This window comes from Rhincodon typus, chromosome 20 (genome assembly GCF_021869965.1).
Source record: "Rhincodon typus isolate 14 chromosome 20, sRhiTyp1.1, whole genome shotgun sequence".
Taxonomy (NCBI): Eukaryota; Metazoa; Chordata; class Chondrichthyes; order Orectolobiformes; family Rhincodontidae; genus Rhincodon; species Rhincodon typus.
Genome location: NC_063351.1, coordinates 7,337,241 through 7,357,140, shown reverse-complemented (window position 1 = coordinate 7,357,140; position 19,900 = coordinate 7,337,241). Strand labels below are relative to the sequence as shown.

At 42.7% G+C, this 19,900-nt stretch overlaps 1 protein-coding gene across 3 annotated transcripts in view; it reads right to left on the bottom strand.

Annotated features, from left to right (window-relative positions):
• Positions 1-19,900, bottom strand: part of fam13c (family with sequence similarity 13 member C) — a 98,929-nt gene that overhangs the window by 51,038 nt on the left and 27,991 nt on the right. For all 3 annotated transcript variants that reach the window (XM_048608885.1, XM_048608887.1, XM_048608886.1), the window contains exons 2-3: positions 18,849-18,958; positions 7,038-7,104 (exon numbers count right to left, since the gene is read on the bottom strand). In XM_048608885.1, coding sequence (XP_048464842.1) covers positions 7,038-7,104; positions 18,849-18,958 — 177 coding nt within the window. The remainder of the gene's footprint in view (positions 1-7,037; positions 7,105-18,848; positions 18,959-19,900) is intronic.

Here is a 19,900-nt window from a genome sequence, read left to right as displayed (position 1 = left end):
TATATCTGACATCAAAGTCACATCTTTGGAGATTATTGACTGATTTGGTGCATTACATGTGGTCTGTTCCACCACAGTGCAATTTGAATCTCATGCATGGTTACTGTACTGGGATCTGTATAAACTGGCAGTCCTGCTAGTGTTGCACCATTGGTATCTACCAGGAAGACAAGATGATCTTGCGTATTGTTGCTACAGTGCGATTCTGCCGATACAAGGAATTGGTGATCCATTCTATGCTTTGGAATCTATTGTTTAGAAATAGATTATAGCTCTATCTGATCAGCTCCGGTAATTTCCCAACTTCTAATAGGTTAACTAGTTTGTAATTCCCTGGCTTCACCTTTTTTTTTCTTAACTATTAAAGTGAGCTTCACAATACTCCAATCTAAAGGAGCAGCACAAGGCTTTCTTTCTTATACTCCAATCTAATCAGCTTCAGAGAACCTGGTTGCATTTTGAGTTTGCAAGTAGATGGTTTGAGAACTACTTGAATTCTGCTTCAAAGCACAAAAATGCAGTTTACATGTTATTGACATGAGTGTTCCTCAGCACTGCCTGGAATGCTACTTGAGAATGAGCACTCGAAACAGCCTGGATATCCCATGTGCAGTCTGCATAATGGAGTAAACTTGTATCTTTAAAACCCTTTTGAAAAGAGCCATGCTCTACAAAATTGCAAAACAGATCAATTTCAATGACATTAAATACCACTTAAAGATTTCAGCTACCCTTTCTGTGAAAAAGAAGCCTTCTTTAGATTGTGTTTATAGCATATTGTGGTATGGCATAACCACACAACTGAAAACAGATGCTTAATGTAACAGTGTGGTTCAGAAAAATGATGCCATCTACTACCACCCTTATTAAAGCTTCAAAATTATCAAAACACTCGCTACACTTCATCACCGCAAAATACTACCCTCTTCTAAACCAGATGAGGCTATGAGACAATATGAAGCATCTTGTATAATTTGAGACCATCCACAGAAGGACATTAGGCCAAAAGCAGGGTTCTAAACAATATTAACAAGGAGAGTCTGGAAACACTGTTGTGGAATTTACTTTTAACAAGCACCAGGTAACATTTTGAGATTCGCCACCAAATTTTTATTTTGTGTGAATTTTTTTTTCTTTATTCATTCATGGGATGAGGGCATCGCTGGCTAGGCAGCATTTATTGCCCATCCCTAACTGCCCAGAGGGCAGTTAAGAGTCAACCGCATTGCTGTTGGTCTGGAGTCACATGTAGGTCAGACCCCAGGTAAGGATGGCAGTTTCCTTCCCTAAAGGGCATTAGTGAACCAGATGGGTTTTTCTGACAATCAACAATGGATTCACGGTCAGCATTAAAAAGGATTATTTTTACTTATAACCAAGGGTGACTGATTTGGATTTTGCTTTCCTCCTAATGAATGTAGGAAGATAGGGCCATTCAGCCTCTTGAGTCACTGTGAGCCTTCAGTCAGATCATGGTGGATCTCCACCTTCCTGCCTTTGTCCCATAGACCCCAAAACCCTTTCCCAACAAAAACATAACAGTCTCAAGTCATGAAAACACCAATTGTGCTTGGCCATTTGAGGAAAGAAAGGCCCAGATTTCTATAACTTTTCAGGTGGAAAATTGCTTCCGAATTTCACTGCTGGCTTCGTTAAATGCATCAAATCAGATTTTTTTTTTAATGTACTGGCATACTAAGTCACATTCAGCGGTATGAATGTAATGAGTAAGTAATGATGTTTCAATGCCAAAGGCCATTTTAGGGAAATGGAACAGGCACCAAAATCCAGGCAATAGTGAAAGCTATTCTCAAATATTCTTTTACATGAAAGATCATTCCCAATTATCAAAAAAACATGAAGGCTTTGCACATGATGGAGACGACCACAGACGCAATTCATTCTCTTCAAATGTTCACTTTATATACGGTGACCGTCAATCATAGGTGTTTGTACCTGAACGCACTCCAGTCCCTCACACCTGGTTGCAGTCTCACCTCTCGATGACCCATCTGTGACTGAAAACATCATCGATCACAAGTTGGTGACTGATGCGAGTGGCGAAGTCCCTGCTTCTACCCTCCAGGCAAAAGATGGACAACCCTTGAGGGTGTGCCAGGGAAGATTTGAGTCCACATGTGGAAGAGGAAGAGCTTATGTGAGGACTGGGGCCATCTGAGTCAGCTTATCGTCCACATCCTGAACTTTTACACAGAGAAATCCATATCTGGGAGCTCACAACCATTTGCACTGTGACAGCTGAAGCCTTGAAGCGATTGTTAACCTTGATAATGAACTGGAACTGTTAGCCAGCCTTTTAAAATTAGCACAGTTTCTTTGTGAATATTGGTGCTGTTTGTCTACTGCAGCAATATCCCCAATGCATTTGCTGAATGCGTTTTACACTCATTTTGAAAAGCAAGTCAGTGAAATGATGTCACCTGTCCCGACAGCCTCAGATGCACCTGTTCCTTCTGTCACCACTGCAGACGTCAGATCAGCATCTTGAGAGGGAGCCCATAGAAAGTGACTGGCCCAGATAGAGTCTGTGCACACAGATCCATGCGGATCAGCTGGCGGAGTATTCATTGACGTCTTTAACCTCTCCTTGCTACAATCTGAAGTCTCCACCCGCTTCAAGAAGACCATCATCATCCACCACCAAAGAAAACTCATGCCTCAATGACTACTGCCTGGTGGCTCTGACCTCCACAATTATGAAGAGCTTTGAGAGGTTAGTCATGGCTCACATCAATTCTAGCCTCCCAGCCCGCTTTGATCCCTTGCAATTCGCCTACTGTCACAACATGTCCACAGTAAATGCTAACTCCCTGGCCCCACACTCATCCCTGGAACATCTGGATAACAAGGATATCTAGATCAGGCTCTACTTATTGACTGCAGTTCCACCTTCAACACTACAATTCCTACCAAACTAATCTCCAAACTCCAAGACCTAGGTCTCTGCTCCATCACACAAGCCAACTTGCCACCCACTGACTCCATCTAAACTTTTCGTTGCCTCAGAAAGGCAGCCAACATCATTGAAGATCTCTCTCACCCTGGTTATTATCTCTTCCAACCTCTTCCATCAGGCAAAAGCTTAAATACATAAATCAACAGATTCAAGAACAGCTTCTTCTCCACTGTTATTAGACTTCTGAATGGACCTCTCAAACTTTAAATTTAATGTTGTTCTCACTCTGTTGCACCTTCTTTGCAGCAGTAAATATTGTATTCCTCGCTCTGTTCAATTAGCCTAATGCCCTTTGTATGATACGATCTTCCTGTACTGCATGCAAAACAAAACCTTTCACAGTATCTAAGGTACGTGTAACAATAATAAGTCAAATCAAAAGTGTATCTTACAGCCAGCTCCATTTAGAAGTTGACATCTAGCATAGTTAAGCAAAATGTCCACAACTCGCTTCCAAAACTCTCGTAGCTATTACTTTCTCATTTTTGTACCAGTTAATCGATTCAGATTGCAATGCATTGTCACGTACAACCTTGTCCTTAAGTGGTTAAAATCAAGGATTGAAAATGTTTCAATTACTTTTTCTTGACAGGGATGCAAGACTTCATTTGGTATCACACGTTGCAGAGGATTTAAAGATTTTGGCTTCAAGGAACATTCAAGAACAAAAACAAATAAAAACTGCAGCATCAATAGGTTTTAAGGACCCTCAAAGTGACCTCAAATGACCAACGAATGGAATGCCCTGAATTTGTCAGCTTGTTTCTAGAAAGGACAGTTACATGAATTCTTCTTCATCCTTCATTTAGACAAGATTTAAAAAAAAAATTAATGCTCTAATTTTGGATAATATTTCAGACACCTGCTCTTAGAGCCATTATCTAATTGTTAAACATATTCTGATACTAATTCTACAAAGATATGAGGCTTTAATGAGTAAATATCTAACAAAGTCAATGAATATATTAATCTGATTGGGACATTCCATCACTCTGTGCAGTGTGCTTTTTTGGGGCTTTTAATTTTTTTTTATAGTGCCATTATACATTGTGTTCCTTTTCTGGACAGAGATAAATCTAGAGAATTTTAGAGTCATCTCAGATGTCTTTTCCCATCTCAATCTGATGCTAATGGTTTTGAATCCAAGGCCTTTGCAAATTGACCCAGAAGTGAAAGTTTTTTCGCTGTATCGCATTCTTTGAATGTCTGTTCGATTGCCTCTTAATCTTCCCTGTTGCAAGACAACAGTTCTAGTTTTTCTAACTCTGCACACACCGCTGTGATGTCTAGAATTGACCTTAGTTGAAGCCAAACCAGTCACTTAAAGAAGTCAGGCATAGTCTTTGCTTTTGAATTTTTCCTCATCTTTGTATACAGCACAAGAGAAGACTGTTTGTCCCATTGCACCCATCACTGAAAAAGCTATCCAATTAGTCCTACTCCCTTCTTTTCTCTCCATAGCACTGCAATTTTTGGTTAATTATTTCCATTTTCAAACCACGTAAGACAGAAAACAATCAGCTCAATGTAACATTACAAATGGTGTATTAAAAACCCTCACCCATTCACATTTCCTCTACTATTAGATTTCCCTTCACTCTCTTCCCGGTCTATGGCTGCACACCCACCATTGGCCTAAATTCAACAGTCACAAAGTCCATTACTCCGAGGAACCATCTGCTGGTGGGAAAGAAGAAAATTCTGAGTGAGGGATAGTGAACAGTTACCCAATTTCCAATGGCTCCTCATGTGCAGTCCTCCACTCTGCGTCATCTCCCAAACAACATAAACATGATTGGGCACTCACTGAGTGGGAAACAATGGGCAGAATTGGATGGCCTAACCCAAGTTTGGTGCCAGTGGGATGAGGCAGATTTGATGGTTGTGAGTTGACAAGGCAGCAGGATGGTAGATGGAGAATCCTTTGCCTTTCCTGATTAAGGGCAAGATGGTAGATGGCCTTTCCACTTTGTTGACAATTGAGGCCCTCATTGGGCAATTAATGTCTCATGAAGGACTGCATCCTGTCACTGGTAGTATTCAGCCAGCAGAAGGTGAGAGCAGACAATGATGGTGGGGAGAATGACAAGCTGTGTTGCTGTTTGTGGGTTTTTGTGAGAGTGGGGGACAGAGTCTAATCAAGATTTTTGGTATATGGAGAAGGAGAGTGGGGTGTGTGGGTGGTCCGGCTGAGAGCCACTCCCTGTGCTTTATACTGACACCACACCCACTCTGCTGTCACTTACCTATGGCACGAGGAATCTAGTGAGGAACCTAGGCTTCAGCTGGGTGTAATACCAGCAACAAACACTGCCTGCCCAGGGGCACTGCTGCTCAATAGACCTGCTGGCTTCTGATTGTCCGGCTGTACTCAATGGGCTTCCACTCCCCGGCTGGGACCTTGACCTTGAGGACTTGCCAGTCAGGAGCCTGAGTAGTACACCAGATGAGACCTTTTTTTTAACCTCCATTAAATCTAGCTCTGTAACGGCAAAGTGACCCTCTCCCACCCCCACCACTGGCTACACTAAAGATTAATTTTATTATTCATATTGTGCAAAAAAATTTGCTGACTCTGAATAGCCCAGAATGCATTGCAAAGACTGCCCTTGGGAACTGCTTCAAGCAGACCAGACAATATCACCACAAACAACAAAAACAGCAAGAAGCACAATAAGCGCATTTCCAAAACCATCGTCTGATGTTGGTTGCTATAGCAATATAGAGAATTAGTGCAAAGGTATTTTTAGCAGCATCAACAAAGCAACATCCTTTTCCTAACATTTTCTCCTATTCTATGTCAAAACAAAAAAGAAATCACAGTATAAAAATCTTCAGTTTATTCTTTTTCTTCAAATGTTTTGCAGCCCACCCTCACAGGCTGAGCCAAGGCTCTGGGTCCACGGCTAGGCCCGGACGCCTGTACGAACTGAAGTGTTGGTGAAATGGACGCACGGTGGACTGGAAGCAGCGTCTGGTGGAGTGTCGGATGGGGAGCTGGAGGTGTGGAACCTGTGCAGCCCCAGGCCTATGGCTTCCAGCTTTGATTGTGGCAGCAGCGGAGGCCTGCAACCGAGACTCCTAGATCCTATAACTGAGTCCCAGGAGAGCGTTTCAGAGACTCTGGCCAATGTCAAGCAGTGACTGGAGGAGCAGCAGGGGAGGAACAAGGAGAAGGGAGAACGATGATCTCAATTGCAGTAAATTCTTCCATTGTATTCAGTGTTTTGAGATGGCACTGGAGTGTTGCTTTTCACTGTATTTTTATATGCATGGCACTAAATCTAAATCCAAAAATCTAAAACAATTCAAAAAAATTTCCTGAATCTGTTTTCACCAGGGAAATGTTTCATTAATTATGCATTTTCTGAGCATGCAACATTTCACTTGACAATCTTTGATCAAGCTCACACATGGAAAACACCTGAGATCTGAAAAGCACATTAGGCTTTGATTCCTAACCGCATTTGAAACATTTCAACAACTACATTTGATTAACGTTTGCACCAAATCGGAATAGCTCAAAGAAATGAAGGGCTACAGTTAACAGGCAATTACATTGTGCATTTATGTAGCCCCTTTCACACAGCCAAACACCCCAAGGCAATTCACAAAAGTGTTTTTATGCAATGATTTGATACTGACGCAATGTTTAGGGCTTGTGACCAAAAGGGCTAAGCCTTAACAGCTGTCAAATGGACATGTAGTGAAGATGTTTGGAGAGGGCCCTCCATAGATCAAGGCCTAAGTATACCCATCAGCCACTGGGTGAAGTAACTGGGGAGGGTTTGCGCAAGAGTGTTGGAGGAATTGAGAGTTCTCAGAACGCTGCAGGGATTGAGAGAGAAAAAGAGAGAGAGGTGAGATCATGAAGAGATCTGAACATAAGAATGAGAGTTTACAATCCACTGGTGGACTGGGCACCATTGTAGATTAGCAAGCCCAGGGTGGACAGATGAAAGGAATTGGTGAGAGTTTAGACACAAGCAGAAGAAACTCTGAAGAACTTAAGACCATCCCAAGTGGTGATGATCGAATGGCTTCTTTGTTTACCACCTACCTCACTGGAATCCTGTGCTTGCTCTGGAGTTTCTTGTTTTGTCTCTACCGGGGACATGTTGTTCTCCCTGAAAAGAGAAGTGAAGGTGATGTTTACACAGGACGTTACTGGAGACCAGGAATAGAAAAACACACCAGAGAACTTGGAATTTCCATTTCGAATGTGCTGCTATCCCTGCTGTGTGATATTAATAGGTGCAGAGATGGAGATGTTAGCACTGGCGAAAAGCACGTTAGTTATCTGCTTGCGGCTTACATACAGCCTGGAATGACCCTGAGGTATAAAGACTGACATTCACAAAGGCTTTAACAGCCAAGGGCATGGGGCAGGGTGACTTCGACTGAAGGTATCCAGGTGAAGTTCAGCCTACTCACAGCTTGCTGCAGTGATGAGGGCTAATGTCTGCACGCTCTAGTGGGGTAACATCCACCTCTTACCCCTGCGGCACCTTCCCAGTCTGCTCCAACCTCTTCTTCCAGCCACCACAATATTCCAATCAACACATCCTTGGAGGGCACTTCCCAAGTCTACTGCCTGGAAGGACAACTACAACAGCACCATGGCCTCCATCACATGGACATATCTCACCAGTCCTTCATGGTGGCAGCATCAAAATTTCACTGAACAGCGCACAATGGACCATATGTGTAGTGATTGTTAAACGAGGCCCACACTCACCTTTTCATAGGTAAAGACAGATTTATAAATAAATACTGGACTTCGCAGCAAAAACCTGCACACTGAGAATTAAACTTAAAAAAAAACCAATGAAAGGTCAACCAGAAGTGCATCAGAAGACCCTCGACAAAACCAAAAATGTTAGTGCCTCACACAGCCAATGAAATACTTTTGAAGTGTGGTCACTGCTGTGGGGAATCACAGCAACCACCTTACACACAGTGACCCCATCAACACCCACTGAAGATCATCACCAATCTTCAACAAATGATGCTGTGGGATCTTCCCTGTCCACCCTTAGACCCGAACAGTTCAGCTTTTGGAAGAGTTAATGTAAAGCTTCAGCAGCCAGAACAGTAGGAGTGTCTATCCGCCAGTCAAAACAACCCAGCTGTGACTTCGTCAAAACACTGATAATGCCATCTGCTGCCAACCTCCTGGCTGTTTAATCAGTTCCGTCATTTGCAGATTGTTGTATATTACAGAATATTGCACAGTGCAGACCTGATCAACTGTTGAGAATAGCATTTGGATCCTTAAACGTTTGAAATACGAACAACCACGGTCTATACTTTATGCAGGACACCGGAAAGGTGGGCTGACATAAAATGATGCCAGAGATGCTTTGGGTGTGAAATGGATGGGTGAGAAATGTGACATGTTCCAACTTCAACATTTAGTCAACATTTACAGCCCACTGATAGCTACCTATCACCCTCACTTTTGATTCCCTCCCTCACCTCTACCTCGTCAGCCACTGACCCACTCCCACCCATCACTGAGCCTCTCGAATTTCTCAGCCTCTAGGCAGGTTCATTTGCCCCACCAGTGGCACAGATGGTCAACAGAGAGCTTTCAGACTTCCAACTAGCCAGCGTCTCCCAAGGGTTGAATTTCCACCCAGGATCCGAAATCCCGGGATAGGCCCGTGATGTGCCTGAGTGTCACTTCATAAAATGGGTTTGCGCCTCACTGCCTCGTCGCGGGGCTCTCCTTTTCCCTCTCCAGCAGATAGACAGGACCCTCACACCACCCCCTTCCCTCCAATCACTGAGATAAAACTACGCCCCTTGTTTTTATTCTGTAAATGCCAGTACAGCCTCACTTCCCCCATTGCACTAAATTCCCTCGCTCACCAAGTCCCGAATTCAATACTTACCCTCTGTATTTACACAAGCAATAATTCCAAAGATCAAAGTCAGTATTGCTGACAGTAATTACTAATTTTAACTAATTAAATAACAGTGTCACTGTGACTCACAGTCAGCTTGTTTGCCACTGACTAACACTGCAAAGGAAACTATAAGTTAAGGTTAAAGTTAAGCTCAAACTAAAGGCAAAATTTAACAAAGCTTCAGGAATAGATCAACCCTGAAAATCCTTAAAATTTCCTCACTCACCAGCTTCCCAGAGTACAGAAGCAGCATCACATAAAACTATGAGATATTGCACAACACACAAGCAAGGGGTTTGTAGTTGTACATGTAATTCCACTTTGGGAACTCCAGCTGGGAACATGGACAAGCAAACTGTGAGGCACCCTCCTGGTTACAAAGTCAGTTCTGCATATCAAACAGTTTGAGGGTTTTTCTAGACTTGAAGGAAAGGAGACCTGACAAGATTCAATGGTTTTGTACTCAACATCTTACATCACTAAGGCGGCAGTCAACATGTCAGCATTAGGTCTCACCAACTGGTCAATTAAGTTGAAGCTCTTAAATGAAAGATCTAAACAGTAAAACTCTGATTTCTTCAAAATAATTATGGACTCCAAATTCCAAGATCTGAAGTGAGGCAAGACCTCTCCTGGTTCCTCCCTCATGGCAAATCTCACTTGGAAGGGGGTGTTGATCAGTTTTCTGAGCTGTCATGTTCTCTGGGACAGGTGCCAGTGCTAATTAGACGATGGCTACTTCACCATCACAGGGAATGGAGACAGACGCTGCTGTTTAAGGCAGACATCCTCAGTCTGTACACAAGGGGGGCTCACTAACACTACCCTGGGACCTGTACATTGTTTTCTACACAATCCCAGCTGATGGATTTCTCTTCGCTGCCTGCTGCTATTCTGGCTCCTGCTTAATGAATCATTCTACTGGTCCCTTAATCATTTCTGCCCCTGATTCCACTAACTTATTGCAGACCTTTATTTGGACGGTGCAAAGTATAGTAACCTGCAGTTGGAACTGGTTGACTAAAATAATCAGATCCGGATGGATTTTAAACTTTAATTTATATTCACTGCCTGGCTCGTTTATATTTTACAGAGGAAGCTTAGCAAATGATTTGTGAAGTCCATGTTGTATGAGAGTGCATGGGTCTGAAAGGGTCACTGCTGACGAGTGCATTAAGCTCCATCCAATATGATGATGATGATGGTAACTGGACCGGGGTTGGGGCGGGTGGGGGGATAGTGGAGATCAGTTTTAGAGATCTCAAAGGAGCAAGACCTCATATCAAGGATTAGGGGCAGCACTGTGGCTCAGTGGTTAGCACTGCTGCCTCACAGCACCAAGGACCAGGGTTCGAATCCACCCTCGGGCAACTGTCTGTGTGGAGTTTGCACATTCTCCCTGTGTCTGTGTGGGTTTGCTCCGGTTTCCTCCAGGTTAGGTGGATTTGCCATGCTAAATTGCCCATAGTGTCCAGGGACGTGTAGGTTAGGTGGATTGCCCATGGGAAATGGAGGGATAGAGTAGGGGGTGGGCCTGGGTAGGATGTTGTTTGGAGAGTTGGTGTGGACTCAATGGGCTGAATGGCCTATTTCCATATTGTATGGATTGGGTAACAATGTCTATCATATTGGCATGAATTGCAACTGGTTGCTATCATTCAATAAACAACCTATTGTTTGAGATGAAAGCCTCTTCTCAACAGACTACCACCTGGCTTTCCTCCAGTACACTAGATAAAGCAGATCTTGTAGATCTCAACCAAGACAGACAATGATAGCAGCACATCTACCAGGTAGATATTACCTCACCATGAGCTGTGGTGAGGATCCATCATACAAGTGTATACATAATTCCAAGTAGCAAAATGTCAAGACTGAGACTGAAAGCCAGTGGTTCTGTCTGGTTTTTTTTCTGACCATGGTAACCCACAGGCTCTAGAAATCTTCCACAGTAATCTGAAGATGTGCTGCCTTATATCTATATATCCACAGGACAGAACCTCAGCAGTTGTATTGAAGGGGCCACTCAAGTTATAATGCATCGTCCAATTAGCAGCAAAAGCAATCAACCTTTATCCAGACTCCAATCATTTTCATAGTTATGCAACACCACAAAGAAATCAGCTGTTGAATTTTGAAACACAAAATTAATCAGGAAAGAGCAGGTCAAGTTAATTTGTTATAAAAACAGAAAATGCTGGAGAAACTCAGCAACAACTGTGGACAGAGAAACAGAGTTCATATATCAAATTTGATATGATTCTTCTTCAGCACTTTACAGTATTTTGCTTTCATTATAAGCTAATGTGATCGATGTGTGCTAAAGAGACACGCATGCATTGCAGCAGATTTAAAGGGAATGGACTGTGGGAGGATGAGAGAAGTTTGATGTCTACAATCTAGGAAAGGTGGTTAAAATGTAGCATCAGTGATGTATCAGGAAGATTCAATGATGTATAGGCAAGTTTAAACCAGAATTCCTTTAGTTAAACAAGGCAAAGAAGATATGAACTTAGTTAAGGGGAAAGTAAAGATAAAAAACACCCATTCATTAGATGCCTTTCAAATGTGTGATAGATGTTTGAAATGAAGTGCAGGGTAATGCATTGGCTAAGATGCCAAAGGAAGACAAAATAGATAGTTAGGAAAGTTTGATGTTAAACTGGGCAATTTGTCAACGCAGCTCTGGGCATGTCACTGAACTGACAGGCATCAGGCTGGGTAGTTTGGTTTGATGGGTGCCAGGCTGGCCAAATTGTTTGATAACATTTACAGAAAAGTAAGCTGCTGCTGCTGTGATGGAGTGTGTCCTGCTCAGGGGCAGCACACTTAGCTCTCAGTTCGGAAGTGGTTCTGTTCAAACTCCAAACATTACAATAGTCGTGGAAAAGGATAGGTACATACAGCAGGGTTAGGTTTATAATTGGGGGAAGGGTAATTATAATTCTGTTAGGCAGGAACTGGGTAACATAAAATGGGAACAGATGCTGTCAGGGAAAAGCACCATAGCAATGTGGAGATTGTTTAAGGAATGCATACTGCGTGTGCTTGATATGTTTGTCCCCAGCAGGCAGGGAAGATGCAGTCGAGTGAGGGAGATTTGGTTCTCAAGAGAGATCGAACGTCTGGTTAAGAGGAAGAAGGATGCTTATATAAGGTTTAGGAAACAAGGAACGGAAAAGGCTCCAGAGGGATACAAGTTAGACAGGAAAGAGCTGAAGAAAGGGCTTAGGAGAGCTATTAGGGGGCATGAGAAAACCTTGTCAGATAGGATCAAGGAAAACTCCAAGGCTTTTTACATGTACGTGAAGAATAAGAGAATGACCAGAGTAAAGGTAGGGCCAATCAAGGATTGTAAAAGGAATTTGTGCATGGAGCCTAAAGAGATAGGAGCGGTCCTTAATGAATACTTTTCTTTGGTATTCACAACTGAGAGGGACCTAGTTGTAGGGGAGAACAGTGTGAAACAGGCTGGAAGGCTAGAGGAGGTGGATGTTAGTAAGGAAAATGTACTAGGAATTTTGAGGAACATGAAGATAGATAAATCCCCCGGGCCTGATGGGATTTATCCAAGGATTCTATGGGAAGCGAGGGAAGAGATCGCAGGGCCTTTGGCGATAATCTTTTCGTCCTCACTGTCCATGGGTATAGTGCCGGAAGATTGGAGAGTGGTAAACGTCATTCCCTTGTTCAAAAAAGGGAATAGGGATAACCCCGGAAATTATAGGCCAGTTAGTCTTACTTCAGCGGTGGGCAAATTATTGGAAAAGGCTCTGAGAGATAGGATTTATGATCAGTTGGATAGGCACAGTTTGATTCGTGATAGTCAGCATGGATTTGTGAGGGGTAGATCATGCCTCACAAACCTTATTGAATTCTTTAAAGAGGTGACCAAATGAAGGTCGAGCAATGGATGTGGTATACATGGATTTAAGTAAGGCGTTTGATAAGGTTCCCTATGGTAGGCTCATGCAGAAAGTAAGGAGGCATGGGATAGGGGGAAATGTGGCAGATTGGATTCAGAATTGGCTGACCTTTAGAAGATAAAGGGTGGTTGTGGATGGAAAATATTCAACATGGTGCTCAGTTATGAGTGGTGTACTACAAGGATCTGTTCTGGGTCCTCTTCTATTTGTGATTTTTGTAAATGATTTGGATGAAGGAGTGGAAGGGTGGATTAGTAAGTTTGTGGACGAAGGAGGGTCGTGTTGTGCACAGTGCGGAGGGCTGTTCTAGGTTACAAAGGGACATTGATAGGATGTAGAGCTGGGCTGAGAAGTGGCAGATGGATTTTAACCCTGATTAATGATTAATTTTGGAAGGACAAATTTGAAAGCAGAATACAGGGTTAACGGAAAGATTCTTGGCAGTGTGGAGGAGCAGAAGGATCTCGGGGTTCATGTCCACAGTTCCCTGAAAGCTGTTACCCAGGTGGATAGAGTTGTTAAGAAGGCGTATGGTGTGTTAGCTTTCATTAATAGAGGGATTGAGTTCAAGAGCCATGAAGTTATGCTTCAGCTATACAAAAGCCTGGTTCGGCCACATCTGGAGTATTATGTCCAGTTCTGGTTGCCTCAGGAAAGATGTGGAAGCATTGGAAAAGGTGCAGAGGAGATTTACCAGGATGTTGCCTGGAATGGGGAAGGTCTTACGAGGAAAGGTTGAGAGAGCTAGGGCTTTTCTCTTTAGAACGACGAAGGATGAGAGGTGACTTCATAGAAGTGTACAAAATGATCAGAGGTATAGATAGAGTCGACAGCCAGAGACTTTTTCCTAGGGTGAAGGTAGCTATTATGAGGGGACATAGTTTTAAAAGTGAGTGGAGGTAGATATAGGGGAGACATCAGAGTTAGGTTCTTTACTCAGAGAGTAGTCGGGGCATGGAATGCATTGCCGGAGAGGTTAGTGGAGTCGGCCTCATTAGGGACTTTTAAGCGGCTATTAGACAGGCATATGATGATAGTATAAGGTAGGGGTGGAGGTTAGATAGACCTTAGGTTTAGTGTAAAAGTTCGGCGCAACATTGTGGGCTGAAGGGCCTGTACGCTGTACTGCTCTATGATCTATGATCTATGATTTGACCTCATTACCTGGTTCGATGGTCCAGTACAATACTGTGCAAATACCACTGTGTCAGAGCTGCTATCTTTCAGAAAGGGCCCCATTATCATTTTGAAGTGGGTGTAAATAACACAGGAAACCACGTTGAAGAACAGCAGAGCAGTTCCCCATGGTGGTGTGGGCAATATTTATTCCTCAACCGACATCACAAGCAGATTATCCAGTCATTGAAACTTGATCTTTTGCAATTAAGTAGAATCATAGAATCCCTACAATGCAGATAGAGGCCATTAAGCCCATAGAGTCTGCACTGACCCTCCAAACAGCATCGCACCCAGACCCATAACCCTGCATTTCCCGTGGCTAATCCACCTAGTCTGCACATCTCTGGAAACTATGGCCAATTTAGCATGGCCAATCCACCTAACCTGCACATTATTGGGCCTGTGGGAGGAAACCCATGCAGACACAGGGAGAATGTGCAAACTCCAGATGGACAGTCACCTGAGGGTGTACTTGAACCTGGGTCCCTGGCGCTGTGAGGCAGCAGTGCTCACCACTGAGCCACCGTGCCATCCTAAGTACTTTTGAAGTGTGATAACAAGGTGTAGAGCTGGATGAACACAGCAGGCCAAGCAGCAGAGGAGCAGGAAGGCTGACGTTTTGGACCTAGACCATTCTTCAGAAATATCTCAGATTCTCCAGCATCTGCAGTTCCTACTATCTCTGAAACTACTTTTGAAGTGTAGCTATTGTTATAGATGTAGGAAACATGGTAGATAATAGAATGGTCAAGTTACAATGAGGCATATTACTAGATCGTCCGCTTCTGTTTTTTTTACAAACAATGCGGAAAATTGCCCAGCTGCCAACTGTAAACAAAAAGCAGGACAAATCCAAACTGGCCAATTACCGCCCCCTCAGTCTACTCTTGATCATCAGTAAAGTGATGGAAAGTGTCACTAACAGTGCTATCAAGCAGCACCTGCTCAGAAATAACCTGCTCAATGACGCCCAGTTTGGGTCCCGCCAGGGCCACTCAGCTCCTGATCTCATTACAGCCTTGGTTCAAACATGGACAAAAGAGCTGAATTCCAGAGGTGAGGTGAGAGTGACAGTCTTGACATCAAGGCTACTTTTGTCCAAGCGTGGCATCAAGGAAACTTGGCAAAACTAGAGTCGGTGGGAATCAGGGGAAAACTCTCTGCTGGCTGGAGTCATTCCTGGCACTTAGGAAGATGGTACAGTTATTGAAGGTCAGTCATCTCTTCTCCAGGACATCTCTGCAGGGGTTCCTCAAGGTAGTATCCTAGGCTCAACCATCTTCAGCATCTTCATCAATGACCTGTCCTCCATCATAATGTCAGAAATGGGCATGTTCACTGATGATTGCACAACGGTCAGCACCATTTGCGATACCTCAGATTCTGAAACAGTCCATGTCCAAATGCAACAAGATCTGGACAATATCTAGCAATCCCTTTGATATTTAATGGCATCTGGATTACTGAATTCCTAACAATTAATTGGGGTTTCCACTGATCAGAAACTGAATTGGATTCATCAGATAAATACTGTCACGACAAGTGTAGGCCACAGACTAAGAACTGTGCAATAAGTAATTCACCTCCTGACTCCCCAGAGCCTGTCCACTATCTACAAGGCACAAGTCAGTACTGTGTTGGAATAATCCCCACTTACCTGGATGAGTACAGCTTGAAAAGCTTGACATTATCCAGGACAAAGTGGCCCAAATGATTGGCACCACACCCAGAAACATCCACTACCTCCACCACTGACGCTGCAATGTGTATCATTGACAAGATGCACTGCAGAAATTCACCAAGGCTCCTTAGACAGCACTGTCCAAACCTATGACCTTTTCCATCTACAAGTACAAGGGGAGCTGAGACATGGGAATACTACTGCCTGCAAGTTGCCTTCCAAGTCATTCACCATCCTGACTTGGAAATATATTGCCAACCCTTCAATGTCACTGGGTCAAAATCCTGGATTTCCCTTCACAAGGGCATTGAGGATCTACCTACAGTACATGAGCTGCAGTGGTTCAAATAGAAAACTCACCATCACCTTATCTTGAAGGCAACTAGGGATGGGCAATAAATGCTGACTGGCCAGCGACATCCAAATTCCATGAATTTGTAAAGTAGAATCACAAGCAAATTATCCAGTCATTTATCTCATTGCCAGTTGACCCTGTTGTACATTATTTGCCATGTTTCCTACAATGACTGTTTCCAAAGTATTTACTCAGCTGTAAAGTATTTTGATATGTCCCGAGATTATGATGTGTTGTATAACTGTAGACCTCTCTTTGCAGTTAGCTGATACTCCTATGTCATTCAACTATCCAATCCAAACATCTATTTAATTCATAAAAGTGAGATTCTGTTTTTCTCATTGTTCAGGTCACACTGCCACTGAAAGATCAATTCTTAAGCACCATTACTGCAAATAAACGTTTGAATCCTGGTTTGTGTCGTTACGAATGAACTAATGGCCGACACTGGGTTGTAAAAGGCAGTGCAACAGTGTTCCTTTGTAGTGGCACAGAGTTATTGTAGTGGCATTAAGTGTGAGCCAGCTGAAGTAAGTGATGCATCATGCAAGCTTAGACCTTCAAAAATATATTGCCAATTTTCTTCAACACTCTAATGTACATAATTTATTTATCTGTGGGCACTGGGAATCAGATTGTTCCCAGAAGTCTCAGTTAATGCTTCACAAGAGAACAATTGAATAGTTCGTCATGATCCTAGCCTATAATTGAGGCTCTGTGACTCATAAATGGGAAAATCAATACTTACAGGAAATAACTGAATGGGAAAATATGTGCCCATGACTGGCATTTGAATATTGTACTTAACGTTTTATTAAAAGGAAATTAAGCGACAGTGTGGCCACGCCTAAATCTTGGCAGGTTGACTGAGAATCGATAGCACTGGAGGCCATTCAGGTTACCAGGCCTGTGCTAGCTCTTTAGGAGTGTTAAAATGGAAATTGCTGGAAAAGCTCAGCAGGCCTGGCAGTATCTGGGGAAAGAAATCAGAGTTAACGTTTCGGGTCAAATGACCCTTTCTTGGTTTTTCTGCAGAAGGGCTGTCTGATTAGTGCTACACCACTGCTCACCCATCATAGTCCAACAATCTTTTTCCATTCCAGTAATTGTCCATTGTAAGTATCGCATTCCCCTGATGCCATTAGAGAAGTCAATCACAAACTGACTATCCTTTTAAAAAGCTGCCCCACAGCATTAATACAGGGTGGCTGGCCTCATCAATCAGAGCGATGAAGAGTTCCCCGACTCAACGGGAGAAAGATCTGTCTGGAGGGCAGGCCAACCAATCTTTTGCTCTTTCAGTCCCTGTAGCAAGAGTCATGGGCTCCACTGGGACAGTGAACACTCCCACAAAGGCGACAAACTTGGTTCAGCCCCGGGAATTTTTAGACACGGAGGGATCAGGCATTCTGAAGTTCTAAAACCATCTGAAGCAAATGGAGGCACTTTGTTGCCATTTGCTGCATATCTTCACAGCCCAATGCCATCCCTTGCACAGGTCCTAGAGAGGTTTTCTTTGTACTGCAGAGTCCATTGAGCAAAGTGCAAGCACCAGGAACTTGTTCAGTACACAGATACCCCTAAATACAACTCCGGGTATCCATCCCTGTGCTGATGTTTTTGATTCTAGCTTCTCATGTTTTGTCTCTCTCATTAAGGGGAACAATTCACATGAAAAGGAAACATTTTACTGCAATAACATGCCATTTGTGATGGGAGTGATATATTCTGTGAATCACGAATCATCATGAGTTGATGGCCAATTTGCAGAGCTCTTGAAAAGAATGTCTCACTGTAAGTCCACCCCCGTGAGTCATGTCTTACTTGCACATTAATTGGTCATTAAACTCATCATAGAAAATCAAGTCCTTTAATAACTGGTAATGGCAGTAAATCAATCTCGCTGATCAAAAAATGAACAATTAGAAACATGGAAATCTTGAAAATGTCACTTTTTGTGCTTTTATTTAATTTTTTTGTCTTTTCTTTTACTGTCCTTTTTCTTCCCCCTCTCTTTTCCTGTTTCTCTACCTGAGTGACACTAATGTACTCCAATTGTCAGCCCTTTTCCTGTTAGTTTCCTAACCTTTAATCCTTTGATATAGACTATCCATCCCTTTGGTCACCTGAGTTCCAAACGTCAGGTGGCCATCACCATACAGCAGCCAACTTGTGTTTCCAGTAAGCTACAGCACAAAGACAGATTCCAGTATGAATGTTGCAACAATAAATCTAATTAAGCCAATTCCCAGCAAACGTTGGCCTGATATACTTTTGAAGGTTAAGCCGATGAATAACACAAAAGTGCACACTTGTTTTAAAATATAGCAGCTTCAAGAAACAGTCTGAAGCAATCTCAGAAAAGAGAGCTTGCCTTATTACATACTGTTCAGACATTGCAACCTCTGTATGTTTGCTTGAAGTTGAGCAAACAAAGCATTTGTTTGGATTACACAGAAGTAAAATCTGTTCTTAATTTCAAATATCAATTGAAAGTCCAGAGTGGATGCAAATTTAGCTAAGTTCAGATGGAAACCTTAATCAAAGTCTGACATTTCCCTTGGAATATACTGTACAGCCCATAATGTCAGGAATATTACTGATATGCATTTATATACTTATATAACCTGTATAGTCCATAATGTCAGGACATAAACACACACACACACATATATATATATAATACACACACATATATAGTATATATGGTGTTTACACACATCGTACTACACATAGCACAACATTAATGGCAGCAGGAACTTATTTTCATATGCAATTTGACAGGCATATTTGTTTGCCTCAAGGGCTGTGAATGTACCTAATGCAACGCTCTCCTTGCTTCAGTATAGAACCTTCAGTGTGTTTGGTAGTTGCTGCTTCTGCACTCCCTCTACAGTCTGCCACTGAAGAAGATCCTCTCTCCATCATCTGCAGAAAGAAAGGGGCAAAACTTTAACACCTTCTGTACCAAACTCCATAGGTTGGTCTCATACGCAGTGCAGCTTTCAAGTGCTGTTTTCAAATGCACAGACGCACAGTTGCTGGTCTTCTCGCGTCACGTATTTAACACAGAATATCAGCTAAAACTGGGTTAAACTGCCCCTACCCCATTCAGAATAAATAGGGACTAATCCAACCCATTCTGCCTCATTTGTTTAAATCTGAAATTCTTCAGGAAACTAAAAACACCTTTACTTATCATTTAAATTAATTACTTACTTCAGCTCGGATTGCCTTGCTCTTCTGATTAGAGTGTTGTGCAAAAGACACACTAATACTATTGTGTCTGGCTAGATTTGTCTGGCTGATTGATTGATTAAGTGCTTTTCTGCTGTGTCATGCAGCTATCTGCACTGCCATACACAACGGGGAAGCTGGTGAATTTGTCATCATTGGTCCCCAGTTCTGCGATTCTAATTACTAAGCTGCAGGACACCAGACTCCTTTCCTACACATCCATCAAATTCCACAATTCAAAGCCAGTCTCCCCGCCTCACAGTCCTGACAGATGAAGTTATTCGAATGATCTCAGCCCTAAACACAATTTAGTTTGTTCACTAAGTGTTGCAGCAATTGATTGGATTTGATTTGTTATTGTCGAATGTACTGAGACACAGTACAAAGAATTGTATTGCATGTTACCCAGACAAATCATATCTTACATAAGTAATAGAACAGAGTGCAGAATATAGTGTTACAGCTACAGAGAAGGTGCAGAGAGAGATCAACTCTAATATACGAGAGGGCCATTCATAAGTTTGATAACAGCAGGGAAGAAGCTGTCCTCGAATCTGTTGGAACAAAAACAGAAGTTGCTGGAAAAGCTCAGCAGGTCTGGCAGCATCTGTGAAGGAAAAGACAGAGTTAACG